Here is a 12,844-nt window from a genome sequence, read left to right as displayed (position 1 = left end):
CTCCTCTGCCAGAGTGCTGTAGCCGGATTAAGAGTATGTGTGTTTTACCATTAAATCACATAATGGTGGGGCAATCATTCTGATAGGTAAAAGAGCACGGTGTTTGTGCACAAAGAGACATGTTAGACACACAAAACTCGGTACATTGTGCTCCCTTTCATTCAAAACAGAGGGTGTGTGAGAGAGTGAAAGTGGTTGTGCTCTGCCTTCTTTTCTCTGAGCTGAGCTGAAAAGAGAAAACATTATCTACATCACCATGCCATCAAATCTGATGGATTTTATCCCCCCACATCACTCCCACCCCTCCTCCCTCTTTCTTCTCTCTTCCCCTAGCCTCTGTGTTCACTGGTAATGGCAATGTAGCATTCTCTCACCCTTGAAAATGTGAGTCCGTGTGTGTTTGTTTGCGTCTGTAAAAGAGGAAGACAGAAGGGGCGAGGCTGGCGAGGACACACAGCCTAAGTGAAATTACTCTTAAAAGGATATTGTTGTTCCCAAAGAGTGTTGTACAGCATCTTCAACAGCCATATTTTATTCATGCGGGCAGTCATGTCCAACACAGAGACCCACACAGAACATGGACTTCGGCTCAACTCTGTCTGTTTTCTGGGAGAAAATCCTCATCCTGTTGCAAGGTGGCTCAGATAAAAGTCTAACCTTCAATCTCTCAGGGGATCCGATGAGAAACTATTTTCTCCATCCTGCTTTCCATTGTGCAGCAATGCCACTCCCTCCAGACTGATAGAGGTCCACGCCGTCAGGACTAAGTGTGCTTAGACATTAGACGGCACTCAGGCCTCCCAACGTGCACTTTCTCTGCAGCAGGTCAAAATTGCATAACCACCTCTTTCAAATGGTCCAGCTGTTTAATGCCAGGAAAGAGGGAAGGTGGAGATTAACAAGAAATCAACACTCAGGGAAAATATAGAGTGTAGATTGGCTCACTGTCAAACGTACAGTATGTCAGTGGGCTGCACAAGAAGAGTGTGCAGTTACCAAACCTTTGATTTTTTGACTTAAACCGCTGTGCAATGACACTGAGACTCGTGGTGGAAAATTGTAATAATATATATATATATATTACAAGCATGAGAATGAGCAGTTAGGTTTTTTTTTAATAGGAATCTGACCATGAAACACTTTTTATCTGCATACCTTGTAATCACCGACATTTCTCACCACATGAATCCATTTGTAGAGTGAGATTATGAAATGATTTGTCCCTTCATAAAGCCAAGATGAGGAGGCATTAGGAATGTAGTCTTTAATTGTGAATTAAATGCTAAATTCATTCTGTACTCAGCCTGTTGGTCAAAAGATTCATCTCAGTTTCTTTTACTCACATTTCGGAAAGAAATCTGATATATTTTATATATAGCGACCTGTTAAGTTGTGGGTTTTTACTTTTACTGGGATTTTGACAGACAAAATTGTTGGTTTTTTCCCAGAATGAGGCTGTGCTCAGGATGTTTTATCCTTCATATCAAAGGAATATTTCACAAAAAAATTACAGGATTTGTATCAATTACTCACCACCTGGACTCCTGGTACAGATATTTTTGTAGATTGCTTTTTGGAGGTTCCAACATTTCAATTAAAAACATTTTAACACCTGCAAAAGACTATCAAAACTTATGTTAAAAAATAATCAGTAAATCTGCTCAGCCATTGTCTTCAACATAGTCAAGACCAAATGTGTTCATATGGTGTTTCAGGCTTCAAATGAAGTGAATCTGTAAATGAATTAATTTGAATATGTTGTAAATTGATAATATTTGGGTGAAATATTCCTTTATCATCCAGAAATTAATATATTTTTTTGGAGTGACTGCCCCTTTAACATCCATTATGTTTGATTTACTAGTATGATAAAAGGCTGATTTCACATTTTTCCACATTTCAAACAGTATGTTTCACTTTTAAAGTTACAAGAGAAAAAGGCTTTGAGGACGGGGACTGACCAGTATGTTTGATGAGTGTAGCGCTGTCCCGGATAATGAGTTTGGCCGGGGTTTGCTGAAGTGTAAACTTCCCCAAATCCAATAAAGAGCAGAACAGAGCCGCCCACCGTGCCTAGTTACGGTTGCTAAGCTAAGATTGGACAATTGTGGTTCAGGGGCGGGGTTTAGCAAACAATCACTTGGTAATATTTGTGAAATGTCAACATCCTGTTTGCTTGATAATGGAAAATATTTGAGTGAAATACATCTTCATAGCCTAGTCACTAATTTATATTTGAGGTGAAATATACTTTTAACATCCAGTAAACTTGGATTAAATAAGACTTTCAGAGTTCATCCGCAGATTTAAGGCCATACAAACCATTTCAATGTCTCAAATAAATTTATCGTGTTTGTCTTCTTATTTCACAGCCTACAGGACCCGGATAGAGGCCAGTGCAGGCATCATCCTTCAACCCAGATAAAGATCAAGCATGCTTCATTTAATCAGTGGATGGAACATGAGAAGCAAAAGCATTGTTTCACCACCATGCATGATAGAGATTACATAGGATCTACATGTCTTGACATCAACAGAGAGTGAAAATTGAGAGGGTTTTTACTGAAAATAATCACACAGATCTGCGTAAATGGAAGATTTTAACATCAGTTTACCACAAGGCCGAGAAGGTTAACAGATCCTGAAAAAGGATTATACCAAAATATAATGTTGACTTCTGACCAAATAAATTCCAAAACGTGCAGCCACTGGAAAATAAAATCTATTTAATGGTTGTTATTGCTGTTAGGTCACATTAAAAAAGATGCCTGAATTCAAATTAGCCTATTTTTTTCTTTTCTCTTTTTCTTTTTTTTCTTCCTCCATTCGGTAAAAAAACATCTATAATTTGAGCCACTCAAAAAGAATCCTAATTGCTCATCTGAAAGGGGCCGTGATTGGATGCTTGAATTTCTTTATATAGGAATGACTCACAATTCCTCTGCTTGAATGACAAACAATTTTCCCTGGCAAATGATGCCATGTATCTCGATGAGTAGAATTAAGAATAGGTCCTGTTTTCCTACATGTGTGCAGAACATGCACTCAGTCACATGAATGAGATAAAAAGAAAACTCCTGAGCAAATGTCACCGAGTTGTTTTGATCATGCATGCCAAACACTGGCAAACAACACACTCTGTTTTTTTTTATGCAGTGTTCAAAAGTATGAAACTTTAACTCACTTGACATTATCACCATGTCCAAATGTTGGCCTTTTTAATGATATGAAAACACCGTGCTAAGCTCCTGCAGACTGCAATACATGCTCCCCCCCAAATGAGAGCTGAAATGCTATAGGCAATTAGAAGAGTCTCTAGAATTTCCTTGAAATGAAGTGCTAAATGAAACGTGGTCAGACTGACAAGTCTGCTCTCTTTTTCACTGAGCTTCTCTGTCTTCCTGCAGCCCTTCATGCAGAGGGGAAAGGTATACACGTCTCTTTCACCAAATCAAGAGTCAATGCATGTAAGCCCTGTGGTGATTTTCCTTAATTATGCTTCAGGGTGATTTGCAAGGTGGATGACACAATGAGGACATGATGTCAGTCAAATAATATCCCAGCGTTTTTCTTCACTGCAAACTCAGATTTACAGACGTGCTGTACTGTATCTGACTTCTGTTAAGGGAGTCAGCACTTTCCATGTATGGAATAAATCAAGAAAAAACACACATGGACATAATCTTTTAGTGGTTCAGATGTCAGGGGCTTAAAGTCCTGCATCAGAGTATGGGAGCTGACCTCTGGGGAAACTAGGTCACGACCTCCTTGTCTGCAGAGCTGCATCGAGGACATTATAGTATCACTGCATCTTTTCCAACAGAACTGTAGAAGGAGGAAGAGACTGGCTTATGTTTCATACCGCAGTTAAAGTGACATTCACCGCAGACAGAAAATTACAACTCGTTCTTTTGTCCTCAAGTAAATGAATAATCCCAGAATCGTTATCTTAACTGCTGTTTGTGATTGTTGACACACTCGCGACACACTGCTGGTTCCCATGCCCTGCTGGAACAAGCAGGGTCAGTGCGCGACCTGGCACGGGGGTCAAAGGTCAACACTGGGCCAGAAACATGCCCCCCAAGTTTCCCTCAGGTGATTGTGAGATTCGGAATCTTTGTTTTTGGAAGTCCTGAGATGTCTCCAAAAATATTTTAAGTTATTGCACCAGCAGCAAGTCATATTTTTGTATTCTTACTTCTTAACTACATTCAAAGGGGAGCAGTGAAAGAGGTCCACTGACGTTTCATGAAATGATTGTCAATAAATCAATACTGATTCTCAGTAAATGAACAATCTTTGACATTCATCTCTTGGCCCTGGGATGAACTTAGCTCCGAATGCCCTGCAGTCTTACTGTACAGCTCGTTATTGCAAGACAGGCACAGGTAGGACAGACAGGTAGTGTGTAATAAACAGAAATCACTGGGACAAACTGTTCAACGTATGTTTTATACACATCAACAGCATGTAGTGGTGACTTAAACTAACAAATAAAATGATTTTGTCTTGTATATAGTGCTGAGTCTTTATATTGTAACATATATTCATACATGATGGGAATAACACACAGATCATTCTTGATTTTTAATGGAGGAAAGATGGTGTGTTTTTGGAATCCGTGAGAAGAAGTGAGAGCAACATAGACAGAGTGAGTGTAACCTAATGGTTTCATTTGCATGTGCCTCGCCATAGCTGCCCTCAGGCACACAGTTTGCATGAACAGATTAAATTGTGCTAAATGCTAGATAGTAAAAGCACAACATGTCCTGCACTTCTGTGGGTGTGTCATGTGTACATCAGGAACAAAAACTGGTTTGAGAGATTTTTTTTGTTGATGAAAATGGTGAGTGAGGACAAAGCAATTCATCTGTTGTTATTTAAATACACTGTCAACATATCCAACAACTTAATTCATTGTCTAAATCCTAAAAACAAATTTCAGCTACCTGTAGCTTTATATACTGTCCAACTCTTTTTTTGTAATTCAGATTAAATCATAAAAATAAGCATATCTGCAATCACAAATACAAGTACAACTCCAACAGCTGGCAGCCAGAAACTCGAAATCTGAAAATATAAATAAGCTTGGCATAACTTCATCAAACGTTCGTCACAGGAAGAAACCAAGAAATGCATTTCTTTGGAATATCTGTAACACCTACATTTTCACCCACAAAACCCTCTGCTAGACTAAAATATTATGCAATTTCCTTCTTTTGTGTTGTGCTATGTGAGGCGGTTCACTAAGAAGTCTCAATATTAGAAAGGTATTACAGTACAAATGCACAGAGGCTTACAGTACATAGACACATGTAACTTCAAGCTATGTTGTACGGTAATTACTTAATGTTCTGAAACTGCTTCAATGATGCATAAATCAGGACTGATGATGTGTAAAAAGGCCATGATACTCTCAAAAATTGTGAAAAGTTTGCTCAAAGCAACAGGACTCTAATAATGTGAGACTGTGCTTAATTTTCGGTATGAAAGATTTAACTGCTCCATGCAAAAACAATTGACACAATTAAATCACCAAACTGAAAAAACGATGCAGATACAGGATTTTAAATGTGCATTTAACCTGAGATCGCAAAAATCACATTGATGTTCAAGTAAATACAATCAGTTATCCTTAAGAAAGGGTACAATGTAGTACAACGTAAACTGTATTTCTCTAAACAGTGTGCACAGCCACTATGGATGCTTTGTCACTTCCCATGCCACCTCTGCACAGTTTGTTCATGTTGGTGTAAAACAATCCACAAAGTCGCTGTTCTTTATTGTAATAGTTGTGTAAGTCATCATTTAATGACATCACAGACTGGAGGCTTGGTCTGCTGTTTTACACTGCAACTTTGGGAAAGACATATTCAGCATTCACTTTTTAATTTTTAATTTTTTTATTTAGCTATCCAAGGTCACAGAAACGCCACATGCTGATTCTGTTTTGAGATGATTTTTCGGTTTTAAACTAGCGCAACCCTCAGCGGTTCTTTTGTTCTCCCACAGCTTTACTCAAATCAGCCATCGTTTTTCTGCGGGACGAACCGACAGCCAAATTATCTTATCTACCTTTCATCTTCCAAATTTTTTCATCTGCATCACATTTTATTTGAGATTAAAGTAGGGCTGTGTCTTTGTGCAGCACTAATTGCCATAGAGCTCCAGTAATTAAAGGACAATAAAGCCTTAGTAGTAATTAGTTTCTCTTGTTTGGTTGCTAGCCCATCAATTGTGCCTCAATAATACTGATCATTAGCATGCGCCTGGGCAGTGAGGGATGCTGGGAAAGGAGCCCTGCACACACAGCACTCCACATTCCATTCCCATGAAGCCATGGCACCGAGCCATGTGGTTAACCCTCTGTGTGCTGGGCTGGGGGCTGGGGGGGGGGGGGGGGGGGGTTGGCAGGCTGTGCCTACCAAGTGAAGGCCCTTTACTCTGAAGTAAAGAGGTTGCACTGTAACATAATAGACCTGCTGAAATAATGAGCGGCTTTTTAAATATCTGAAGGTTGGGAACATAAGTGCGGCAGTGGTGGGCAGATGCTGCTGTCATGGTTTGTGTAAAAACAATTGTACCCTTCTTAGTGTTACATGCTCTTTTATTCACATCCAGGTTCATTTAATAAAAGCCTGTCTGCAACACTGTTATGGAGGACATATTATTACTGTTCGGACGCCTAATGCGTCCTAAAAACAGGATCAAATTAGGTATCTTTAAACAGAGCAGCTTTGAGAGAATAAAGAACATTTCTGTGCAGGCAGGGTGTATGGATTGTGCTGTAAACTGTGGCATAGTAATAACGCCAGGCAGCAGAAAATGTGCTCTGTTCTGTACTTTGCCTTGACATGATTGAAAGACAATGGTCCCATGGATAGGCCATTTCAACATCAAATGTGCATGCACATCACAGGGCAAGGGTGTGCTATCCATCACATTCAGTGAGCTGTCAGAGGCAGCTCTCACAGCCCCGGCTTCTCTCCACACACATTTGCAACTGCACTGGCAATACAAGATTAAACCTCCTTGTGCATTTTCCACCCAGAGCATATACTATATTTTACGCACTTCTGAAAGTGCTCACAGTTAGAAGTAGGCTCCTCTGCACTGTTGGGTGTGGTCACTATCAGAGCTTTCATTTTTACTGTTTCTTTTTTCTCGTGCTTCTTTTAATCAAAATATCAATAAAACTTAAGATGCAAGCACAACTGGAGAGGAAAACAACTTTCTTAGTATTGGAATTGACTTTAACCATTAACACAGATTAAACTCTTGACTTTATAAGAATATAAATATTTCATAAAGTTGAGAGCCTTAACATATTCATAGGCATTGGGGTAAAATGAGAGGTCCACAGAGGCCTATCCAAGTGGAGTTTGCTGACTGCTTTAGGCTACAGACTGCGATAGGTTTTGTATAATCAGGTGATATCGGCATTAAACACAAACGCAAATGCAAACGAAAAATAAAAATAAATTAAAAAAAAAAAAATTACAAAAAAACATGGTCGAACTACAGAGAGTCTCTGTGCAACCTCCTCCCGTCCGCCTTGGCACAATAACCCAAATGGAAGCCTTTATGAAGCGGTGATGGAGGCAGAGTGCGCTTTATAATGCACAGCCGTGCACACCACTACATTTCCAGCTAATCAGAAACGCGCAGTTGCAGAAAAGGAGAGCGGTTGCCAAGGCAGCCACCAATCTCCCCTCCCCCTTCTCCCTCCGTTCCTCTTTCCCGTTTATTATCGGCAGAGGTCGCATGGCAGAGGGAAGTCCAACCACTTCTGTACTGGAACCAATGCAAGAATATGCACCTCCATAACAAAGCCTGTGTGGACTCCTGAGAGCAGGGGGGAAAACAGAGGCTGCGCGTTTCTGGGCTGCTGTTCAGCCGTTAAAAAGAAAAATAAAAGGTTTTTAGAAGAGAGGATCTAAGTTGGAGGTTTGCTTTTATTTGTTCTGGAACAGCGGGATAGTTTTTGCCAACACGTGTGTTTTGTTCTCTCCGTTTTTTTGTTTCTTTTTTGAGTGAAGTATTTCGCATCCTGGTGCGGGGCTCTGAGAGGACTGCGCATCACCAGAGTTGGTGCCGAAGTTCGGCCGCGAACGGATGTGAGGGAAGAGTGTACCGAGCAAAAACTCCCCCACTTCTTTTTTTCCTCCTTCTTCTTGTTGTTTGCTCTCCACGCTTTTGGCGTTGTGTGTTTGCTGAGACAATAGTGAGCCAAAGACGCTGAAAGTGATTTCATGCCTTCAGTCTCGCACAACCTGAGATGGACGTGAGATTTTACCCTGCGCCCCCGGCAAATGTGGGTTCATGCTCCCTACCGACTGATCCAAGTTGTCTGAGCTCGTTGGACTATTACCACTCGAACAAGGTAAATGACAAACTGTGCAGCCCGTGTGCACCGAAATGCTTTAATGCCTCACCTGTTCTCTCTCCCCCCTATGTGTGAGCCAGTGCAGCCTGCAACGTTCACGCGATGCAAACACTTTAAAAATGTCAGCAAGTGTCAGCAAGTGAGGGGACCTGAGCTGGGATGGGCTGCTTTTAATTTAGTCTGGACTCAGAATCTGTATCTGCTGTTACTTTACACTGAAACCTGCAATCATTCTGTTCTGCTGGTGAAAGAAAATGTGTGGACCAACTTCCCCCCCCCCCCCTCTCTGACCAACGTGGTTATTATGTTATTTCCCCGGTGAGATTATGCAGTTGTGTTTTGCACAAAGCTGGCATTACGAGTCCCACCCGATGTGTGCCTGTATAGAATCCATACTGCCCCACTCTGCTCCAACATTATCTTCCCTCCCAGTGATTTCTTATAGCTTACATGCTTCTCCGCTGGGAGTTCAACGATGAAATGGATGTGTGCCAGTAATGTACTGTTAATTACTTTGTAAGGAGAAACCACACAGTCTGGCTGGTGCAAGTATCACTCTTTTTTTTTTTTTTTTCTCCACTCTCAGTTTTTGTCACCCCGCGGCTCTGTTGGCTTGTTGACCTGCACTGACTCCATTGCAAGTGCGCAGGTGGCATTTAAAACAACATTATGCATATTTTGTAGTTTGACATTTCCCCCCACAAAAAAACCACATCATCCCTTGCAACGAATAACCAATGTATAGTAATCCTGTTATAAAATAACCGAAAGGATGGGGCAACACTAAAGATCCTTAGCTGTATTAAATTGAAAGCCTGCCATGGGAGATAAAAACACCACAAAGTGAGATAAGCTCTCAGCAAAAGTACTAATGAGGACCACAAACACAATGTATGCCCTGTGGAAATACTAGAAAAACTATATCAAACTGTTTAATTAACAGTTTTACAGCTTCCACTAGTGTTATCAGCACCAGAGCCACCTGCGATCACAGAATTAGACTTTGTTGTTGTTGTCACTTACCGTAGTTGGAATATCACAAATCAACAGGCTGTGGATGTTGACCTGCTGCTGTAGATGAAGTGCTTATGAGATGAAGATGGTTTTGGAGTGCTTTGGCTTGCCCTCTCAGATAAAGATGAGGGGAATGATGCAAAACACAGTTGGGGATGTTTGTCTGTTACTGTGTGGGCAATGGAAAATCTCTGTAACTGAACGGAACAATCCAGTAATCAACTGAAAAGATCAACTCCCAAATTTAGGTCTTAAAAAAAAAGTAACACAGTAATCTTTGCTCAGGTTTGGTAGCACAAAGCTTGTTCGAGTGCGAAAGATAGATAAAGAAAAAACACTATCAGGACACAGTTTTATTTAGCGACCAACATTCGATCGCAGATGAAATGAGGTCTCTATAAAACATTTACTGATAAGGCAGGTTTACACCTGTGACACACAAATGGGCTCATATAACTGTCTCCTCTACACAGGCTATCTTTTTTGTAGGTCAAGTGAATTAGGATCATCCTCCATGTGGATAATCCCAAGAATATGCTGATATCCACACGCTGCATGAATCCTGGAAACAAAGCCACCAGATATTAGATCATATAAAGTGCTTTCACGAGGGAGAAAGTGACACCAACTGCTGTCGCTGAAACAAAAGTGTGGCGCCCCTCAAAATTACGAGTGTTCACGTTGAATTATTGAAATCTCCCCACTCCCTTTGCTTGAGGGAGTCAATCTACAGGGAGAGGTATAATTTGCTTTCATCACATGTGTAACACTAACTACCTTCACTAGCGATGCAAATGAGGCCGGGATCAGCGGGGGATCATTAGGTGTCCTGTTAACACAGTGCACGAGGTCAAGTTCCTCTCCTCAAACGCTTGTCAGACGTGGCAGCGGGCATTAAAGAGACATCTGATTTGTTATGTAGGTACTGTATCTGCGGATCAGATCTCCCTGCTGCTAATCGTCTCTGACAGCCCTTGGTTGGCCAATTTCAAATTCTGCCCGGGTCTCTTTCTGAAGCAGCGTGGAGGCAAAAGGCTAATCATAGCATTAAGGTCAATTGGTTTTATGGGCTTACTTTGCATATTTCATGTGGATATTTTGGGTTTTCTGGCTGGATTTGTTGGTGGATTTGTTGGCTTCTAGCTCAGCTTGAGAATATTCTTTTGAGATGATATTATTGGAAAAGAGTCAAATAATTTAAATGAAAGGAAGGTTTTGGTAAGATGGTTGCAATTTGGCAACCATATTGAGATTTAGCACTATTACTCCTTTCTGGCTGCTCCAGTATCCCTGTCTAACAAAAAAAAAAGAAGCAATTTCCAGCCTGAGAAAACTTTGCTCCTTTTATCGCTGTGAAGTAAACAGTGTTAATCTGAGTCACACACAAGCTTAATTGGATAAAATGAGCATGTGGTGGTATTTTAGCTTTATAGTCTGTTTATGTGCAAACCCGTTTTTTGCGGACACAGGCCTAGTTTGAGTAATTAGCAAGTTTATGTGACTTCCAGGGAACACGTGTGCTGCCGTCATGCTTTCAGCCTTTGTCACGCTGCTCATTTGGAGCCGCAGCTCGTTTCATTCATTCATAGTTCATGTGCGTGCACGCTGCTGCATGTGTTCTTTCTTCAACCTCGTTCAACGTGCAGGTGATCACTGTGATCACCGGCTGCCTAGTGAATCATTTCCGTTTACTTTCTGCGTCCTTTTATAACACAAATCCTTTTGCTAGCCAAATCAAGTTTGTGCGAAGACTGTATTCGCTAAGAAGTTCAGGACGGCTAAACAGGAAAAAAAGGTGGAAAACGCAAAGAAAGAGATGCATAAAATGAACAGAGACAGGACTTCAAGTGCAGATTGAGATGATTCAGAAAGACCCATAAATAACCCTGAAGATGTCTACTTCAATACTTCCAATACTCACTTTATTTCACTGTGAGTGTGCGTGTCTTTTATTACTGTGGTGCTCTCTCGCAGCCGAAGAGAAATTACACAGAACAATACCGTTATAAGAGCTTTGTGTTCTGATGGCGATATTAAACTGAGCCATGTTTCAATGCTGCCTGCTGCGTTACAGGCTGCAGGCTGTATGGGTACATATATTACTCATATATATTGTGCAAATACTGCACTAATTTACGCACTAAAAGTGTAAAGATGCATCTTATACCACATGTACAGCTGTAATTGTACTGTGGCTACTCGTTTGTCAGGCACTTTTAGTTTGCTCTGGGAAATGGGAACACAGTGTCTGCGCCTTTATTTGAATACCTTAATCAAACAGCACTGCTGCTGCCGAGGTGAATTGCTGCCTACAGTATAGCACTAGAGTACAGAGAGAGAGAGAGCAGGCCCTGTGTTTATACGTCCAGGCCCCACCCAGCTCATATATCCTCCCAACAACTGATATCTGCTTAGATAGGGCATGACTGAGGAGCTGGCTTTGTTAGTTGGTGGTCTCCTCTGCCTCAGATAAGCTGGGGAATGATGCGCTCCATTTGAATGCCTTATCTTGGTTTTATTTATTTTTTTTATTACAGGACTGCCTTGTGTGTGCTGTGCTAGGGTTTGATTACTTTGCGTTAACATGTTCAGTCAGTTTCCATCAACTGATCATCCTCAAGTGAAACAAGCTCTTGAATAAACACAGACATTATTTATTGTAAGTTTGGGCACAAGGATTATTTTTAATACCTTGAGTACTTAAACATGGCTGACAAATTAACCAGTCCCTGTAATGCAGGCTGCGGTGTATGTTCACGTTGAGTGGTTGGTGTTGTCGCTATTAGCTAATGACAAACTCTGTGGTATGTGACAGAGAGGCAGAAAGGGAGAATCAAAGGATGAGTGAGAGGCAAATGGGTTGAAGTAATCAGTGGCCCAGTATGGGGACACTGTGTGTGTGTGTGTGTGTGTGTGTGTGTGTGTGTGTGTGTGTGTGTGTGTGTGTGTGTATGTGTGCCTGCGCATGCTAACTCGGGGCCATTCAAGCGTTTTGCTGACTACGGAATCACAATCACAATTGCTTTCATAGCCCCGTGCAGAGGAAGGCCATGCATACCACAGTAAGGGCCGGTGACACACAGCGAGTAGGGGCAGAGCAAAAAACAGCCACTAAATCATATTCTCCCTGCGCCCCCCCCGACACACGGAGGAGATTTTTAATAGGGATTCCAACCATTCGAAATCATTTCAATAAAACTGGAATTGGCTCTGACATTGGCTGAGTCACAGACCCTGCATATGGCACAGAGATTGCTTGCCTTGTATATATATTTTTTTACCTAGATGACTGTGTGAAAAGCTCTTTTCCCAACCAACCACAAGGTCTCTACATCTGGTTTTTTTTGTGACTTTGTTTTGTTTTTTTTTTTTTCTGAGATTAGTTCTGATAAATGTAGACAGACATAAATATTGATGGAAGGAAATGAGACACGTGACGCTGTA

The 12,844-nt window shown here is 41.2% G+C and overlaps 1 protein-coding gene across 1 annotated transcript in view; it reads left to right on the top strand.

Moving 5' to 3' along the window:
• Positions 1 to 8,278: 8,278 nt before the first annotated feature.
• The window catches only part of LOC139289310 (TOX high mobility group box family member 2-like), a 71,879-nt gene continuing 67,313 nt past the window's right edge, over positions 8,279 to 12,844 (top strand). Inside the window, exon 1 of the mRNA XM_070910890.1 lies at positions 8,279 to 8,383. Coding sequence (XP_070766991.1) covers positions 8,279 to 8,383 — 105 coding nt within the window. The remainder of the gene's footprint in view (positions 8,384 to 12,844) is intronic.

Source organism: Enoplosus armatus, chromosome 8 (assembly GCF_043641665.1).
Source record: "Enoplosus armatus isolate fEnoArm2 chromosome 8, fEnoArm2.hap1, whole genome shotgun sequence".
In the NCBI taxonomy this organism is placed as follows: Eukaryota; Metazoa; Chordata; class Actinopteri; order Centrarchiformes; family Enoplosidae; genus Enoplosus; species Enoplosus armatus.
The sequence above is the reverse complement of the archived record's forward strand: the minus strand, read 5'-3'. Positions and strand labels throughout refer to the sequence as shown.